This window comes from Labeo rohita, chromosome 19 (genome assembly GCF_022985175.1).
Source record: "Labeo rohita strain BAU-BD-2019 chromosome 19, IGBB_LRoh.1.0, whole genome shotgun sequence".
Taxonomy (NCBI): Eukaryota; Metazoa; Chordata; class Actinopteri; order Cypriniformes; family Cyprinidae; genus Labeo; species Labeo rohita.
Genome location: NC_066887.1, coordinates 36,175,510 through 36,197,160, shown reverse-complemented (window position 1 = coordinate 36,197,160; position 21,651 = coordinate 36,175,510). Strand labels below are relative to the sequence as shown.

General features: G+C 31.4%; 1 protein-coding gene across 1 annotated transcript; it reads right to left on the bottom strand.

Annotated features, from left to right (window-relative positions):
• Window positions 1-1,623: 1,623 nt before the first annotated feature.
• Window positions 1,624-21,548, bottom strand: msto1 (misato mitochondrial distribution and morphology regulator 1). Its single transcript, XM_051136280.1, has 14 exons — window positions 21,351-21,548; window positions 19,262-19,391; window positions 18,204-18,273; window positions 17,786-17,861; window positions 17,620-17,683; window positions 11,640-11,805; window positions 11,391-11,505; window positions 8,812-8,946; window positions 8,513-8,665; window positions 7,599-7,730; window positions 7,284-7,468; window positions 5,491-5,595; window positions 5,279-5,391; window positions 1,624-2,442 (listed from the first exon to the last, which is right to left on the bottom strand). Exons 1-14 carry the CDS (start codon window positions 21,432-21,434, stop codon window positions 2,189-2,191), a joined length of 1,782 nt encoding a protein of 593 aa, XP_050992237.1. The 5' UTR covers window positions 21,435-21,548; the 3' UTR covers window positions 1,624-2,188.
• Window positions 21,549-21,651: the final 103 nt, after the last annotated feature.

The window sequence follows — 21,651 nt, the reverse complement described above, 5'->3', positions numbered from 1 at the left end:
TCCACCCTGTCCGCCCTAAATAGTATTGAACCTTACTACTATCACATAGAATTTAGAACGGATAGTATGCACACTGGGATGCAGACCGGGACTTCAAATCGCGTGTCGCGGATCATTTGATTTGAATCATTCAGTTCGCGAAGTGATTCACGAACCCGTTCCGATCTAAATCAAATGATTCGCGATCCACACTCTGATCTCGATCTGAATAATGATTCGCGAACCATCATTTCAGATCAGGACTCGGATCGCGAATCATTTGACAGTTCGGAACTTTGCGTATCGCGAATCATTTGATATTCCGATTGGAGCGCTTCGAAACAGTGAAGCACTTTGCGACGCAAAAGTCCCGTTTCACCCATCATTAGGTGCCTTTTAAAATGTTACCATCGATACTGATATTCAAAAATGAAAGGCTCGTTTAATTTGATCTGGTTTTTGTTAGTGAATCGCTTGAAATGAATGATTGAAATCACGAGTTTGAATCAATCGCGGGTCCAGGGTAATTGACTCAATTGATTTGGTTCATCTGTTCCTCTTTTCGCAACGTCAGGCATGTTTACACAACACCGTTAGTACTACTACTAGCCTATTTGCTTACCTCGATTGTTTTCTGACATTAAATGAAATAAAATAAAATGTTTTTTTTTTTTAATTGCGTGAAAAGATATGTGCTTATTGACAAAATTAAACACTTTTCATAGATACATTGTCTTTCAATAATTCAAGCACTTAAAGTACCTCTTCAAGATTATTGCTATTTTCAAGGGGTTTTCAGGCCTTAAATTTCAAATTTCATCAAATTTGTATTTTAAGCACCTTGTACATCCCCTGTCAATTATTAGCGTTAGTAATATGAAGGATGTGTTCATAAAGTTGTTTTTCATGTGAGATACTGACATCCGTAAGAAAATGGCCGAAGTAGCTAACATTTTGACCCAGGATCTCATAATAAAACACATCAAATAGACCAAAACTATTGATTCATATAAAAACAACTCAATATTTCAACCTTAAACGTTCCTGAACTCAAAATACACAACTGCACACCTCGTTATTTAGAATAATACGAACATATACGACAAAAGTTTAAGGAAATGCTAATATTTCTGAGCAACTTCTCGCTCCTTTTGTGGATTTAATCTTATAAGTTTACAGGAATTTTAGATGCAACAAATCTAAGGTTTAAAGCACAAATAGAATTAAACTTAAATTCGAAAATACTTACATGAGTCACATGAATCACACTTCACACACACAAGCGTAATTTACCTGAATTCCCGCCGCTCAGATTTCTTGACTGTTAGGCTCATGAATATTAATTAGATCGCGCTTAAAGGGACCGCTCACAAAAAAATTTAAATTCTGTCATCATTTACTTGCTCAAGTTGTTGCAAACCTGTATAACTTTCTTCCTTCTGTTGAAGACTAAAAAAATATTTAGAATAATGTTGGTGATGAGCAACTGATCATAGCCATTTACAATTTTTTTCTATACTTATGGAAGTCAGTGGCTACCGCCAACTTATTGGTTACTCATACAGCTTGAAGGTGAATAAATTCTAAAATTTTCATTCAAATGAAAAAGTTCCTAAGTAACCTTTTGATGATGAAGGTTCTTTTTTATTATTATTTTCAAACAGTGCTGTCTATGATTTTTCAAGAGATTATAGAAAACAAGCTGTCTTAGAAAATCAATGAATTTTGTGATTTCAAATTGTGCAATGAAAAACCAACTCAAGTCTCAGTGTTACATGATGTATATTTCCTTCAGATTAAGCAAAAAAAATAGTCAACCAAAATGAAATGGTTTTCTGAAACATGTGTTTAGTATTTGATGAAGCTACATGTCCATTCTCAATAATAACCGTTAACTTTCTTAAAGTCCAACTTTAACTTTTACACAGTTCCACAGTTTATCTCTAGAAAAGCAGGTTCAATGAGGTTTACATATACAGAGACATGCACATCCACCACGTTTTCTTCACACAGTTTGGTTTTCTACATCTTTCTTTCAAATGCTCCAGGTGTTCTCGAAGGATGTGTTCAGCGAGCTCATATCCCATCATTCCCAGAAGCAACATGCCGTGAACGCAGCATCGGGACGTGACTGATAATCAGGACTGAACCGGGCTCCGACCCCTGACCCGACACTGCAGCGGGAGGAAGAGCGTCTGCTGGCGGTCTCCTAGTCATCATCGTCATCCTCCTCGGATGAAGAGCGGCAGCGGTCCTGGCGGTAGCAGTGCGCGAGGTCGCGGAGCTGCTCCATGGACTCGGTGATCTCGCCGTGTTCGGGGCCGTGCGAGAGGAAGCTGGGGGCCACGCGACGCAGGTCGAGCGCAGCACACGCTTTCTGGAGCTCAGAGAGCTGGAGACCCACGGCAGGACTGGACTGCAGAGACGTCAGGACAGGAAGACCAACGACCGGCTGAGAGGAAGCTGAGATAGACGCAGAAAGATAACATGAAATACATCAATTATTTGATTTCATCCCTGTGTTTAAAGTCAAAACTCAGTTTTTGTGAGGACAGGCAATAAATACACGCCGTTTCAAAAGCGTAATATGTTTATTTATAGCACCTGAAAATGTCCACCACTTTCTTTTCAAATCTCTTTAAAAAAAAAAAATAATAATAATAATGGTAAATCATAAAAGTTGCAATGAAATGGAAGTAGCAATAGATTATTTCTTAATTTTGATGTACAGGTGAATTTTTTAGTTAATTTAAATGCTAACTATGTGAATTTTATTTAAATTCTGTTTTACAAAATTGCAACATTTTTGCTACCTTTAAAATTTAGGAATTGAACTGGAATTTTAAATGCAATTTAATTCATTTCAATACAGTTCCAAATGCTGTACTCTCACTAAAACTGAAACTATTAAAACATTTTTAAATTGAAATAAAGCTGAAATAAAATAAAACAAATATAATTATAAAAAATATGATTTTTTCATATAATACATATATTTATAGAAATATAAAATATAAATATAAATATTAGAGGAAAAAAATTCTATAACAATACAAAACAATTAAATAAAATATAATAAAAGTTATTAAAATATATTTTATAATTAAATCAATTAATAAATTCATTAATAATTAATAAAAAAATCTCTCTCTATATATATACAATTATATACAATTTAATTTAAATATATTTTATAATTAAATCAATTTGTAAATTAATAATTAATTAAAAGAAATATATAGAAACTATGCATTTAAAAATAAATTATATACAATTTAATTGAAAATATATTTTATGATTAAGTCAATTAATAAATTAATTAAAAAAAATATAAACTATGCATTAAAAACTAAATTAAATACAATTTAATTAAAATATTTTACAATTAAATCAATATATAAATGAATAATTGATTAAAAGAAATATATAGAAACTATGCATTTTAAAAATAAATTATATACAATTTAATTGAAAATATATTTTATAATTAAATAAATGAATAAATTAATAAAAAAAATATATATATATATATATATATATATATATAAATATGCATTAAAAACTAAATTATGTACAATTTAATTAAAATATTTTACAATTAAATCAACGTATAAATGAATTAATAATAAATAAATAAATAAATATATATATTACAGCCTTCCATTGCTGTTGTCCCTGGTAACAGGAGTGAGCACGTATTTAACGCGTGCAATCAGAGTCCATGCATGCTAAAGTTGATTCAAGCAGAATGTCTTTATTTTGTGCAGATGAGTAAACAAAGCCTCGATCTTTGCTTCTCCTTTCTTCGTGAACATGTGCATATAAAATTCGTAACTTGTACACAAAGCACCTATCTAAATACCGCATTATTCCCATACTAGCAGGCAAGTTACCCTTTAGCACGGTCAAAAACCGTGTGCTTCCCCATTACCGACGCCACCTGGCTCATTACACAGGCGCATTAGTTATACCTATTATTTAGCGCCACCCAGTGGACCACAATATCTCAACAATACAAAAAATGGCTCCTACAATATATATATATATATATATATATATATAAACTATGCCAGTGGTTCCCAAACTTTTTCTGCCGGGCCCCCCTTTTGCAGAAAAAAAAAAAAAAAAAAAAAAAAAAAAATATATATATATATATATATATATATATATATATATATATAAAAGCCCCACCCCTGCATTTACACATAAACATAACTTCAGAAGGATTTATTTGAAACGTAATCATTAAAATTCAGTGTGTGACAACTTACTGAAGAAAACTAAACAAGGAACTAGTCACTTTTAGAGTAGAGACATTAAAAGTAAAGCATGCAGCTTTATATGTACTATTTTTGTACTATTTAATAGCATTCATTGTTTTTTAAACAGATTTTCTCCTATTTCTTTATTCTTTATTTTCTTTATCTTTGAAGTAGATTCATCATCTACTTTACGTTCACCTGGTACTTGTCGTCTTTTCAAAAACTTGTCCATGCTTAGAGCAGAACTACTACGCATCATTCGTTCATAATTTTACTGGGCTAAGGGCAATTCTCATTTCTGATATCAATTGCACCATCTAGTGGTCTGTTATTTTACGACAAAACCCGCTACAACTGATAACAGACAGCTGCAGCGGGTACTGCCAGTCGTCTTGAGGTAATAAAATATGATTCATATTTTGTGTTAAATTATTTACATATGTGGCAAGTAGCCGTATAATAAGCAAGATAATTTCACAGCGGGGTCTTGTATCACCCCGAAAATGTTTCTTTTTACATAAAAATCTAGGGATGTACCAAAATGAAAATTCTTGGCTGAAACTGAAACTGCTTTGTAATAATTATTTATTATTGTATTAATTAATATAGTCATTTTGTAAGACTTTCTAATTTAACTCAATAATACTAATGATACTGAATTTAAAAAAAAATAATAAAAAAAATCACAAGCCAATAAAATAACCACGTTTATTGAAAGTAACAATAAAATTGGACAGAAAATATATGAATATTAAATCTCAATATATTATTTTATTAGTTCTATGAAACAGAATCAGATATAACTTTTTTTTTTTTGACTAATTATCAAAATAATGTATAGTCCTACAAAGCTATTATTATCAGAGCATGTGAGCAGAGCATACCGTCACGAGAGCGTCATTTTACCAGCGTTGTCCAGTACAGCAGTACTACAGCATGTTACAGCACAGTATGCAACGCTATTGCAAACAGGAAAAAGTATACGTAGACATTTTCTAATATATATATATTAACATTCATTATAGAGTGACACTCACTGTAAGGAGCATCGCTCTGGTTCGGGAGGAAACCCTGCGGACTCAGAGCCGGACTGAAGATCTGTGGGAATGGAGGGGTGAGTTTACTTGCACCGGAGAACAGCTGAACCGCCCTGTACAAACACACACAAACACACAGATACGGCATGACGTTTCAGAGCTGGACGATCAGTGCAGTGCTGTAACAGTGAGTGTGTGTGTGAGAGACTCACAGTGGTGTTGAAGGGTAATGTAATCTGACGTATGAGGCCAGAACATCCTCTCCTGAGCGCTCCAGGTGCAGAGAACTGGGCGGCTCTGTGCCCGGGAGCAACGGACTGCAAAAAATAATACTATTAATATTACACCAACAATATTCACAGTGGACATCAGTGTTATTTTAGTATTGTTCTTTACATTATGTATTATTTATATATTCCATTAATGTTTTCTGAATATTCTGAATTAGCTTTTATTTTATATTTTAGTTTAAGTTAGTTTTTAGTATTATTTTTGTAGTTTGAATATTTTTTATTACATTTATTTATCAGTCACATTTTTATGTTCAGTATTAGTTTTCTTAGATTTCTGTTTATTCTAGCTTTATCAATCACATTTTTATAAGCATTACCAGTTTTTATATTACTATTTCTTTTCGTAGTTTTCTAAATCACATTTATTCATTATTCGTTTTTTTGTTTTAAATAATACTATTCAGGTTTAATTTATTTTTATTTCACTTCTATGCATCACATTTTTAGCATTTTTAAATATTACTATTAGGTTTAATGTTGTTTAAATTCACTTTTATCAATCATATTTTTATGCACATTATTAGTATTTTTATATAATTATTTAGGTTCATTTATTTTTCAGTTTTATCAAACTAAAACAAAAGCTAATTTAACATTTTGAATTAGCTTTTATTTTATATTTCAGTTTAGTTTTATGTAGTTTTTTTTAATATTTATTTATCGTTCACATTTCTGTTTATTTAATACAGCTTTATCAATCGCATTTTTATAAGCATTATCAGTGTTTTTATAGTATAATTTTAATTTTCAATTCAATTCAAGTTTACTTGTATAGCGCTTTTCACAATACAAATTGTTGCAAAGCAGCTTTTTTTTTTTTTTTTAAATAATACAATTTAATTAATTCACTTTTATCAATCACATTTTTTATGTGATTTTTTTTTTTTTTTTTGGTATTACTATTTGAGTTTAATTTATTTTATTTCCCTTATATCAATCACATTTTTATGCACATTATTAGTGTTTATATATAATTATTTAGGTTTTTATTTTTTATTTTTCAGTTTTATCAATCACATTTTATATGAGCATTTAAGTTTTATTTACTACTATTTTTTAGGATTATTATTATTTATTTATTTATTTTTTTTTCACATTTTTACTTTTTATTTATTCCAGTGAATAATTTTAGTGCTTCTATTTGAAGTTATTTCAATTAGTCATTAAGGAAAAAAATTTAAGTAGTTTAAGTCATTTTAAGTCTAATTTTAAGTAATTTAAGTTTTTCTTCTAATATTTATATTTTATTTTATTTCATCTTTTTCAATCAACAAAATATTTTTTTATATTTTTAATTAACAATAATAACCCTGGTGGACATCACAGTATAACATTTTGAAAATAATTTAATTAATTAAATTACATTTTAGATTCCAGTTCAATTCCAAAATTTTAAACGTAGCAAACATGGTGTGGAATTAGAATTTTAAGAGGCAGAATTTAATTGAAATTTGCATAAATTAATATCACAACTGTTTTCAAAGTTGGCATAAAGTGAAAATTCACTCTAGTAATTTTCTGAAAGCATGTTATTGTGAACAATTTACCCAGGTCTATGAATGATTTTTTAAATTAATCTTTATGTTGCATAATTGACTTTGTTTTATAGGCAACACATTACTTTAAAACTAGTGCTCTTCAGTAAGAGGACAATTATACACAAACAAGGATAATCAATCAAACTGCAGCTGTAAATGAATAGTTGTTCTGACCTGACTGAGCTCTGACCGTCTAAACCTCTGAGAGTCACTGACTGGCCGAAACAGCGCCCGTCGCCGATCTCAGGACACCCCGATATGGGTCTCCAGGGCAAAACATCAGCAAACGCATCCAGAGCGTCAGGGAGACAGCTGCCGTGCATCATGGGAAACGGGACAGAGCCATACGCTGAAACAACCTGGAAAGATGCATGAAGTCACAGTAAGCTACAAACTAAAAAAAAACAAAAAAAATACAGACATAACCTGGGAAATTGTATTTAATTGAAACGGAGACTAAATCCACTGCAATCCAGCGGTTACACTGACCTTCCTTCCTGAGGCGGTCAGAGCGTCTGAAAGCTGCCACATGGGGACGCTGTTTTGTCTCAATCTGTACGACGCCGTCATACAGTCCAACGCCAGAGCCAGAACCGAGCTGGAGTGATACCACAGCACCGGCTGAGAGAGACGGACCAAAATATCAACAAACAACCACTGAAAACACACTCAATAAATGAACAGATCAGTGTTGTTTTAGTTTAACTGAAATCATTTAAAAATAATATTTTCTATTTTCATTTTAATTTTAGTTAAAGTTTGAGTAGTTTTGTTGTGTATTTTTGTCATTTTTGTTAGGTTTTTTTTAATGTCTTATGAAGTTTTTTTTATTAGATGTTTTTAAAAGGTCTATATAGTTTTTATTCATTTTATTCAGTTTCAGTTTTAGAAGTACATAAATATATAATAAGAAAGTAAATTTAAGAAATCAATTACTAAAATGATGTTAAAAATACACTGGATCATCAGACATTTAATAAATATAAATAGTGTTATTTTAGTTTTATTTTAGTTCATTTTAAATAATATTTTCTATTTTCATTTTAGTTAAAGTTTAAGTAGTTTTGTTGTGTATTTTTGTCATTTTTGTTAGGTTTTTTTTAATGTCTTATGAAGTTTTTTTATTAGATTTTTTTAAAAGGTCTATATAGTTTTTATTCATTTTATTCAGTTTCAGTTTTAGAAGTACATAAATATATAATAAGAAAGTAAATTTAAGAAATCAATTACTAAAATGAGTTGAATGAGTAAAATGAATTAACTAATATGTCTATATAGTTTATACAAGTCTACATAATTTATTATTTTAATTTTTTTTTTTTAATTTTAAATTGCACTTTTTTAGTTACTTGGTTCTAGTTACAGTTAATGATTACACATTTCAGCGAATGAACCCATCTTACGTCATAGTTGAGCAGTGGGAAAGTTGTGGGTGGAGGTGGGCGTCTCATTAACCCGCCTCTCAAGGTCAAAGGGCAGAAGAATGAGCTGTTATTGGCCATCTGGAGCGTTCCTAACGCACAGTTCATCATATGGTACAAGTCCTTTATGGAGCTCTGTCAGCAGGAGACACAAAACAAATTTAGCCTCTTTAACATTTATGTTTTCGTTCAAGATTCGGACGAATCCCAGTGTGAACACTTGATTCAACCACTGTTCAGCTCTAGATTAGCGAAACCACCAAACGGCTGTATTGTCTTACCGTGTCTGGGTGATTGACAGGTGCCACACCCCACGTGAGGATGCCCCGCCCTCCATAAGAGTCCCGCAGCAGCTCTGTGACCTTTGACCCCAGGCCTGAGAAACCATCAGCAAGATCACACAACACCTGAAAACCCTGAACACAGCAAAACAGAAGCAGAGATTACATTTACATTGCTCTTCACTGACTCACATAAAAGGGTAACACTTTACAATAAGGTGTCATTTGTTAACATTAGTCCTGAAATTAACATTAACTTAACTTAATAAATGCTGTATAAGTATTGTTCATTCTTAGTTCATGTTAACTAATGTAGTTAACTAATGTTAACTAATGAACCTTATTGTAAAGTGTGACCCATAAAAGATTATAATGCATAAAAAAGTATACATACAATACATACATAATACATTACAGCAATGCTTTTGCATTCGTTTTACAAAACTTTTGCGTTTTCTGAGAAACTTACAAAACTGCGGAAGGCCATTTCCACCATGTAAGAAAAAGATCATGCTTTGGTAAGTCATAATTATGAGATAGAAAGTTAAAACTATGACTTTAAATATTCATAAGCACAACATAAAGTGCAAAGTATGACATACCAAGTCAAATTTATGACGTAGTTCAAAATTACAATATAGTCAAAATCAACACATAAAAAGTCAAAATGACATACCAAGTCAAAATTTCATTGAAATCATGACAAAAAGTTGAAATTATGACATAAAAAGTCAAAATGATGACATATGAAGTCAGAATCATGACATAAAAAGTAAAAATCAGAACATAAAAAGTCAAAATTATGACATAAGTTAAACTTGCACTATAAAAAGTTGAAATTATGACATAAAAAGTCAAAATTATAATATACTTATATAATTATTATAATTATAATTATAAGTTCAACTTAGGACATAAAAGGTCAAAATCATCAGTCAAAACTGACAAACCAAGTATAAATTATGACGTAAGTTAAACTTGCAATATTAAAAGTTGAATTAATGACATACCAAGTCAAAATTAAGTTGAAATGATAACATAAAAAGTCAAAATTATAACATAAGAAGTCAAAATTATGACATATCAAGTCAAAATGATTGACAAAAAAATTATGACAAAAAGTTGCAATTATGACATAAAAATTCAATATTATAACAAAATGTTGAAATTATGACATGAAAAGTCTAAATTATAACATAAAAAGTCAAAATTATAACATACCAAGTTCAACTTAGGACATAAGGTCAAAATCATCAGTCAAACCTGACATATCAAGTATAAATTATGACATAAATTATACTTGCAATATAAAAAGTCAAAATGATGACATATCAAGTCAAAATGTAATTGAAATGATGACAAAAAGTTGAAATTATGACATAAAAAGTCAAAATTATAACATACCAAGTTCAACTTGGTCAAAATCATAAGTCAAAACAGACATACCAAGTATAAATTATGACATAAGTTAAACTTGCAATATTAAAAGTTGAATTTATGACATACCAAGTCAAAATTAAGTTGAAATGATGACATAAAAAGTCAGAAAGAAATTATGCCATACAACGTCAAAATTAGAACATAAAAAGTAAAAAATATAACATATATCGTTGAATTTATGACATACCAAGTCGAAATTATGCCATAAAAAGTTACATTTATGACATACCAAGCCAAAATGAAGTTGAAATTATGCCATAAAAGTCGAACTTACAATATACCAAGTCAAATTTATGACCCAAGTCAAAATTACAACATAAAAAGTCAAAATCATAATAGAAAAAGTCAAAATAATATTGAAATTGGCATACCACATCAATATTATGACATAAGTTGAACTTACAAGGTAAAAGTTACCAAGTCATAATTATGCCATAAAAATGTACATTTATGACATACTAACTCAACATTCCAACATAAAGGTCGAAATCATAACATAAAAGATTCATTTAACATAAAGTCTAAATTATGCCATAAACACTTACATTTATGACATACCAAGTCAAAATTACGACATAAAACACTGAAATTCTGATATACTAAGTCAAAATTGTCAAAATGTAAACATTTCGTGTCTGAGAGTTCTGCCGATCTTTTGCATTCTCTGAGAAATTTCATTTGCTTGAAAACTGTTGCACTGTGCAAATCACTGCATTTGCTCACAAATGTTTTGTGTTCACTTGCAAAGAACGCACAAGTAGAACACATTCTTTCCCAAAAGTTTCTTGAGGAATGCAAAAGTTTTGAAAAATAATGCAAAAGCACTGATATAACATTTACCATTTTTCCTCCCATTTCATATATCCTTTTGATTAAAATATCCAAAAACCACTAGAACAGTGCTATATATTTTGTTGACTTGTGATGAAGACTACAGCTCCCATGATTCTGCACTCACTCACAGCGTCATCAAACAACGCCTTCGTTTCTTTGTTTGTTTTGAATATGCGCCCTCTAAGGGCAAAAAATTACATATTGTGCTTTTAAAGCCCTGGACATACACCAGACAGTTTTTTTGAGATTCACCCTGTTGTGTTTATCATGTTGTGGTGTTGTGCAGAGGCTGATCTGTGGTTTACCTGCAGATAGTCACACTCCTCCACAAAGAAATGCAGCCGATCCTCCAGATCTTCCAGCACTGGCCCCTGTAAGAGCGCCTCCCCCTGGCCAAACACCTCCAGACGCTCTGATTCACTGACCACAAACACACACACATGCACACTAAATACAGTGACACCACTCAGAGTCCCAATGAAATCATCTGACAGATGCTAAAGAATGTAAACTGGTTTGGAGTAATGCAATGCATTAGTCGTTGAATTACTCACCCGTCATGGTTGTACTGGTTAATGACCGAAATGGTGCGCGGATGTAGGTGGATCTTCAGGAAATCTGACCACACCCTCACGCTTCCCTCCAGCCTATAGGATTTCCGCAGCCGCTCCAGACTGCTGTTCACCGTCCCTACAGCAACACTTGCTCCCGCGCTGCTCACTTTAGGAGTTAAAATACAAATACACAAGATTTCATGCTCAGTTGCTGATTTGCTGCAACTTCTGCAATCTTCTCCATTAATTAATAGCTGTAGTTAGAAATGGGTAATACAGAATTAACATAAAACATGCAGAACAAAAATAGATTTTTTTAATCATTTTGATTTTTTTTATTATGCTTTTCAGATATATATTTCAAAGTAAAGCAGTATATACTTTTTTGGGGTTAACTGGTAAAATGAGAGATTAATAAATTCATCTTAAAAGAAAGTTGTTTCAGGGGAGTTATTACAATAAAATATTTAATTTCATATCATTTTATAATATTAAATTTAAATTTCATAAAGATCAATTGTGCTTTTCTTTAGTATAATATGCATTACTGAATTATTAATTCCTGTACCTCTAACAGTAGGCAGTGCTATTTAGTGCTATTTAGTGTTAGTCTATTATAGTTTTAGTTAATGGTTTAAATTAGGTTTTATTTTTACATTTTCTGTTTCAACTTTTAGTAATTTTGTTGTGTGTTTTTGTCAGTTTTACCAATTTTCTAAAAGTTCTTAATGTTTTTTAGTTTATTTAGTTTGAGTTATTTTAGTGATTCAAGATAAACTGACAAAATGAGAAATGCTGTTGTGGCAAGTAGCTTTTTTATTTAAAAAATTATGTATATATATATCGGAAAATATTGTATTTCAGTTAATGTTTATTATGTTTCATCTGTTTTCATTGCGATTAACAGCAACCTATATAAAGCTTTTGTGTACATAATATATGTCTGTGTACTATGTATATTAATTATGTATATATAAATACACACACATGCATGCATATATTTAAGAAAAATGTTATGTTTATATATTAAATATGTTTATAAATAATATGAATATAAACATATACATGCACATATTTTTGTATGTGTGTGTCTTTATATATACATAATAAATAAACACAGTACACACACATATATTATGTACACAAAAACTTTTATTTTGGATGTGATTAATTGTGATTAATCGTTGCCCAGCACTAGTTTTTCTTATTATGGTTTTAGCTGTGGTGTACAAAAATAACCCCACAACAACGTCAATGGATCAGTCCCAGGGAATGCATGAACTAATAATAATACAATGCCAAAGTCATTTTGGAAAAAAGCATCTGCTAACAGGGTTTCTACAGATATGAACAAGTGAAATTTAAGACTTTTTAAGACCTTTTTAATACCACCTTATATAAAATGTAAGACCTAACCTGTAATGGAAAAACACATTATATTACATACATATTAGAGATGCACGATATTGGATTTCTGCCGATATCCGATATGCCGATATTTTTTCATCTCATTTTGGCCGATACCGATACCGATATATATCATTTTATTTGGAAAGTTAGTTTTTAACAATAACTTATTCGTTAGGATTAAATAAATAGTAATGAGTGGTTTACATTCAATCCCTTCTTTTTCATCAGTAGACTAGCATTATTTATGATCTGAATTTTGTAAATTAAGTTCACTTTTGCTATGTTATAAGCCGAACTTCGGATGCTTTCACTTTCGAATTCGCAATCTGAATACAACATTTCAAAACGAAAACAGAAAAGTAGAACTAAACTGGGTGACTGTGAGGGTGTTTTGCGGGACATTAACTGGACATAATTCATTGCTACAATTTCTTAATTCGTTCCTATGATTTATTAATTTATTAATTTGTAAAATGAGGGAACGAATTAATATGTAGTATTAATGAATTGTTAATTTATTCCCACGAAATATTTTATTTCCCACCCGCAATTTATCACAGTAAGAGATACGAAAACATGGATTAAAAGTGAATGACAAGAAAATAAACCTAAGAAATTAAAGGGTGAGACGGTGAGGATTTGGGAAAATAAAAATATTAAGTTATGTGGCAATTCGTGACCAACTGGCAAAACAGTACACTTTTTTTGCACAAGAATACCAACATGTTTACCTTCTCTGGTTTAACAAGCGGTCTTTTACCCTACTCGAAAACCAAATCCTCCGTCCGCCATCGTTTCCAGAATAGTCGCGTCCTTTTTGCCGTCACCACCTGGCTCGTGCTGACACTACAAATACAAACCAGGCTCTACACCCGAAGCGCTCACAACAAAAACTACTCTTTGCGTGATCAGTGAAATCCTGAATATGCCACGGCTTTGTAACTCTGTAACCCGCGCTGTATGGAGCAGTGCGACCACGTCAAATTTTAACTTGCACATTTAAAAAAAAAAAAAAAAAAAAAGTGACAGTTTTGATCATTCTAGAGCCCTGCAATACAAAGGCATTCAACATGGAAAGAAAGTAATAGAAATGTAGTCACTAAGTCATGTTTAATTATAATTTCTAATTATTTTATAGGGCTGCGGGACACGAACATAATTATTTCCTACAACTTGTTAATTCGTTCCTACGTTTTATTAATTTATTAATTTGTAAAATAAGGGAACGAATTAAAAAGTCGTATTAACGAATTCTTAATTTATTGCCACGAAATCTTTTATTTTCCCACACGCAGTTTACCCGCATAAATGATCCGACAACATGGATTAAAAGTAAATGACAAGAAAACAAACCTGCGAAATTAAAGGGTGAGACGGTGATGATTTGTGAAAAGAAACTATAAATATTATTAAGTTTGTGGCAATTCGTGACCAACCGGGAAAACAGGACACACAGCCGCTTATGGCTTTAAATGTATTGGCTCGAACTGCATGAATCCAAAAGTATGGTCGCTACTAACATTTGCCTGCTAACCAATTATTTAACTTATAAAGAATGCTTTGTACCTCACTTGTGTCATATTCACGAAAAATGTTTCATATGAGCAACAGTGTGTTTTGCCGTTGCGCCGCCGAAGAAAGAGAATTCACTGACCGCGCGCCGTAATTACTTTTTATTTTAAATGCAGATCATGTCATGTGCAAACACAGCCATTGGGTTTCAAAATACAACAAAGAGCACCATAAAACCATTTAAAATGTGCATTTAGCGATCTAGTGACTGGATATGAAACAGGCAACAGTAAATTATCCCAAATGGAACAACGGCGCGCTTTCTCCTATAGCCGCTGCTGCCACTGCACGTGCTATTGCTATGCATCATTCTGTATGTGTATTCTCAGTTTAAATGCAGCGATACAAAACAGTGAATCTACTCCTCATTCAGTCAAAACTTTGCTTCAAGAATGAGCCACACTGCTGACGTGATCTAATCCCTAGCACACCCTTAGCACATGTGAGTTAACATATTCATCTTATCGGCAAAACATATCGGCATAATTTTTCATATCGGGCCGATGCCGATATTTACATTTGAAGTCATTATCGGCCGATTCCGATATCAGTCCGATAATATCGTGCATCCCTAATACATATGTAATATTTGATGTGTTTAATGTAAAAAGAAAACTAAATTTCATCACTGTCATAAATTATATTTATTACTACGATAAACAGTGAACTTTTCATATTAGCAGATAATATTCCACACAAAGTATTCCCATTAAAGTACATTGCCGAGATTTGTGGTGGTGTAAACAATTTACTTAGAAGCAATATTTTCATCAGTGTTCTATCAGCTTTTACGTACTTTATTTTTTAAATGTACCTTTATAAAGGCCTGTTTTTTAACTTTTGAAATGTATGCATCACCTTTCATGTCAAATTATTACATTTTCAATTAAATATTCAATTATTAATAAATTCTATAGGGCTGATATCAGTCAGATTAAATAATTTACACTGCAAAATTAAAACTGCAATAAATGATGTTATGAGATTAATGTTTTAAATACATGTATGAATATACAAATAAGAAACGCTGGGGGGGGGGATGCATATAGAAAATGTATTTATTTGATACAAACTGCCTGCCGTTACTGTTAAGTACCTGAGGTTTCTGTATATTAATATAAATAATGTATTTGACAGAAAGTGCCTGCGATCGCTGACAGGTACGTGAAGTTACTGTTTATGAATAGAAAATGGATATTTATTTGACAGAAACTGCCTGCGATCGCTGTCATGTATCTGAAGTTAATGTTTATGAATATAAAATGTATTTGACATGAAACCCATGCGATCGCTGACAAGTAGTTGATGTTACAGTACAAAAATATAAAATTTATTTATTTTACACGAAACCCCTGCGATCGCCGATGAGTACGTGAACTTACTTTATATGAATAGAAAATGTATTTATTTGACACAAACTGCCTGCTGTTACTGTTAAGTACCTGAAGATTCTTTATATGAAAAATGTATTTGACAGGAAGCGCTGGTGATCGCCGACACTTATTTCAAGTTAATTTATTTGAATAGAGTTATTTGACAGCTGCGATTGCTGACACTTATTTCAAGTTAATTTATTTGAATAGGAAATTTAGTTATTTGACAGAAACTGCCTGCGATCGCTGTCATGTATCTGAAGTTAATGTTTATGAATATAAAATGTATTTGACACGAAACCCCTGCAATCGCTGACAAGTAGTTGATGTTACAGTAAAAATATATAAAATGTATTTATTTCACACGAAACCCCTGTGATCGCCGACGAGTATCTGAACTTACTTTATAGGAATAGAAAATGTATTAATTTGACACAAACTGCCTGCTGTTACTACCTGAAGATTCTTTGTATGAATATAAAATGTATTTGACAGGAAGCGCCGGTGATTGCCGACACTTATTTCAAGTTCATTTATTTGAATAGAAAATGTATTTATTAGACAGAAACTGCCTGCGATTGCTGACAGGTATCTAAAATTGCTGTTTAAGAGCATAAATCGTATTTGACATGAAACCCATGCGATCGCTGACACTTAGTTTATGTTTTAGTACAAAAATATAAAATGTAGCCTATTTATTTGACACCAAACTCCTGCGATGGCCGACAGGTATCTCCACTTACTTGATATGAACAGAAAATGTATTTATTTGACACAAACTGCCTGCTGTTACTGTTAAGTACCTAAAGATTCTGTAAATGAATATAAAATGTATTTGACTGGAAGCGCCTGTGATCGTGGACAGTTATTTTAAGTTCATTTATTTGAATAGAAATATTATTTATTTGTCAGAAACTGCATGCATTTGCTGACAGGTATCTGCAGTTAATGTTTATGAATATAAAATGTATCTGACACGAAACCCCTGCGATCACTGACAAGCAGTTGATGTTACAGTACAAAAATATAAAATGTATTTATTTGACACCAAACCCCTGCGATCGCCGACGGGTATCTGAACTTACTTTATATGAATAGAAAATGTATTTATTTGACACAAACTGCCTGCCGTTACTGTTAAGCACCTGAGGTTTCTATGAATACAAACTGTATTTGACAAGTGCCTGCGATTGCTGATAGGTATGTAAAGTTACTGTTTATGAATAGAAAATGGATATTTATTTGACAGAAACTGCCTGCGATTGCTGACAGGTAGCTGAAATTTCTGTTTATTAACATTAATCGTATTTGACATGAAACCCATGCGATCGCTGACACTTAGTTGATGTTACAGTACAAAAATATAAAATGTATTTATTTGACAATAAACCCCTGCGATCGCCGACGGGTATCTCAACTTACTTTATATGAATAGAAAATGTATTTGACAGGAAGACTTTTTAAGACTTGTTAAGGCCTTTTATTAGGAAAACGTTATTTAAGACATTTTAAAACTTTTTAAGGACCTGCAGACACCCTGTGCTGAATGCATTAATGTAAATAGGGTTCATTTTGAGGTCATATTCATTTTTACAGTCACATTAAACGTGTCCTATCATACACACCTGAGCAGCGATCCACTGCAGAGGAGGAACATGTGAAATCCGGCTCTGCCAGTAAACCTCCCGTCTAGACAGAGAAAAACAGACAGACAATCTTCATAAGTGTCACTCTCAGATAACAGACGCTTTCAAATCCACTGTGAAGTCACATTATTATAATCACACTCACATCTAGATTGTCCAGCTCTTGTAGGAAGGGGTTTTTTGTGGGAGGACTTTCTTTATGGGTCATAATCTGTCCTTCCCTAAGAGCGGGGAAAAAAATAGAAATTAGAATTCATTAATATGGAAATACAACATAGAAACTGAAATTGCGATATGGCTTGGCATTGAAAATGTAAGAAATAAGGCTACAATATTAGTATTGTAGTTTTAAAATGTAATGCAAAAAATATTATTATTAATTTTATTTTACTGTAAAATGAAACAATAGTACTATTACAATATTAATGTTTCTTATTTTTCTAAAAACAAGCAGAATTTTGTTTAATCTCAATAATTAGCAAAAGATCGAGCAAAGATCCAGAGCCAATAAAAAGATCCCGAACAAAAGCAGGAAATGTAAGCTCACAGACAGGTGTTCATACCATGTAAAGGCGGTGTTTTCATTTTCTGTGACATACAGACTGCCCTCCTTTCTCAGCGTCTGAAGACTTCCTGAAGATATCAACAAAACAAAAACATCATACACATCAACAACCCCAAATTAAATTCATAAACAACATAAAGCAACAATCAATTATTAGTGTTTGCCAAAGTCAAGCATCACTAGTACTGCTGCTCATAATTAATGTCATAATAAATGTCACAATTCATTTTAAATTCAAGTGCAATGTGAATAATTCCAAGAAAATCCCACTTTTATTTATGTATGTATGTATGTATGTATGTATTTATTTAGACTAATATCCAAGAGTTGTTTTGGAAATGCAATATTATAATTAATAACTGATTAATGAATTAATTTCAGTAGTGTAATTATCACAAAGCAGTTAAAACGTTGCTTATTTGTACCAGGGTTATTATTGTTAACTACAATTAAAACCATAAAAAATATTTTAGTTACTTGAAAAAAAAAAAAAAAAAAAAAACATTAACTGAAATGAAATGAAATTAAATATAAAAAATCTTATTTTAGTTAGAAGCCAAAGCAACATCTTGTTTTCTTTCAGTTTTAACTAAGCACTAAAATAATATATATATATATATATATATATAAACTAAAAAAGAAATCAATACAAAGTACACTGACATGTTAAAAAATAATAATGAAAATGACAAAATTACTAAAACTTTAGCTAAAATTAAAACAAAAATAAAAAACTAATTAAAAACGCCACTAAAAACATTACTAACAAATATAATGAAAAACTATATCAACAAATCTAAATATTTGTATATAATTATATTAATGCATACAGTGATTGCTTATTTGTCTTTGTATTTTTATAAACAATGTGATATTAATTTATTTACCTGATATAAGCGCAAAACGTTTGTATGTATGCGCATATGAACATTTTCACAGCCATTTCTACCTTTATAAATCCCTTTTTTTTTTTTTTTTTTTTTACTTTTGATGCAGGATGAAATCCATTGGATTTAGGATCAAATGTGATCATGCTTGTGTTTTACTGTGGTTTACCTTTGAGGTCCATGGCGATGAGTCTGGGTGTGTAAGTGACGTGTCCACCGAGAGTAAGACCCTCTCTGAACAACACGTCACTCTGCAGCTCACCCACCGGCAAATCTGCATCGTAAACCAGAGCTGCATCCTGCAGACAAACACACACATACCACACTTTACCATTACACGGAGATTACATCAGATATCTACAACATTCAGTTCAATGCATTTTTATAAATATCAAGGTATTTCCATGCTACATGGCCAAAAACATTGATATTAACATCATGACCAGTGCTGGGGAAAGTTACTTTTAAAAGTAATTCTTTACAATAATAAAAAAAATGTAATTAAATGCATTACTTAGTTACTTTTTGTGAAAAGTAATGCATTATGTTGCTTTTGCATTATTTTTTGTCACCTGGGCTGAGCTTGCTTATTTATTTTTATTAACAGAAAATCCAAAAGTTAGATTTTTGGCAACTGAAAGTGAAATTAATAAGTCTCAGGTTGAAGAAAGTGCAAATTTCTCTCAACACGGGACAGGAGGTGTGTCAGTCGATAAATGGGAAAACAAAGTAACTTGCGTTAATTATGTGAAAACGTAACTCAGGTATTTTCTTGTAAATTTAAAAATAATGCATTACTTTACTAGTGACTTGAAAATAGTAATCTGATTACATAGCCACATACTACTAGTAACTAAATTTTATTACAGTCACTGTTTGTATCTAACAAAAGATGTTCTGGCAACGTTCCTATTAAATTATGAAAACATTATTTCTGAATGTTTTCTGCAAGTTCAAAATTTTCGTTTTTTTAATGTTTTTGTTATTCAACACTAAAAAAAAAAAAAAAACTACACAGACAAAAAATTAATAAAAGCACACTAAATTATTAAACGGTTGCTTAAATTTAAATAAAAACAGAAAACAAAAATTAAAACTCAAAATTAAAAAAAAACAGCCACCAAAATAAATGTTTTTGTTTACATAACATATGTATGTTTACTGCATATATTTGTTACGTATATATAAATACACGCACATGCATGTACACATTTTGAAAATATTTACAGGTACATATTTATATTCATATTATTGATATTATATATAAATATTTGTATGATATAAACATAACATATTTTTCTTAAACATATACATGCATGTATGTTTATTTATATATATTAGTAAATATACATAGCACACACATATAATATGTAAACAAAATGTTGGACTGATTTAATAACCATGACTGGGAACAATCAATTTTATCATTTTGCAGATAGCATGGGATTGTTACTTTTGAATATTTCCAGAACCAAGCAGGATAACTTATGGTTGTTAGAAGAACGTTCAACTAACATCTTGGGAACATTATTAAAAAACCAAATAACCTTGAACTAGCATTCAGTTAACGTAACTCTAAAACGATTATTCGTAACTTTGCGAGAAGCTTCCCAGAACATTTTGAGAACATTGCAGGCTGTCAAACGATTAATCACATGCAGAATAAAGGTTTGTGTTTACTTCAAAAATGTGTGTGTACTGTGTATATAATTTCTGTATATATAAATACAAACACATACACGTATGTAATTTAAACATTTAAATATAAATATTAATATAAATACACATATTTTGCATATAAAACTAACATATTTTTCTTAAATATATACATGCATCTGTGTGTATTTATGATGTGCATAATTAATACAGACAATCCGCACACATATATTAGGTAAACACAAACTTTTATTTTGCATGCGATTATTCGTTTGACAACCCTACAGATGGATTATTGCTGTAAAATCATAAATGTTATGATCTCTTTGAAATAGTATCAGAACCTGACACATTTTAATTTAGTGACAGTGATTTTTAATTCCAATTTACCACAGTTTTACTGTAACTAACACTAACTGTAGTAACCACGGTACTTGAAACTATTGTTACCATGGTATAACAGAGGTGCACCTGACTAAAAACAAACACAGGCTAAATTCATTTGACAGGGCATTTATTACTGATCCACTAACATTATATGTTGATTCTTCGCGTATTTAACAGTAAATAAACTGAATACATTCGCTATTAAACAAACTCACCTGCAAATTCCACCAATGCGTCCCGATAAAGTTGGAATAATGCCCCAGCTGGAGTGTAACTACCTCCCTGCACGTTCCGCTCATGATTCCTTTTAGATATTAAAACATTTTAATCATCAGTTCAGTCCAAATGAACATGATATTTCTCATGATGTGCTCTGAAAACACACGACTGGGATACAGACGAACTTCCGTGTGTGTGCGCTAGTCCTTCTGCCGATTCCTCACTCTGATTGGCTGTCACGAAGCACGTAGCGTTTTGATTGGCTGAGGGAGCTGTCGCTCGGCGGAGGGGTAGTTT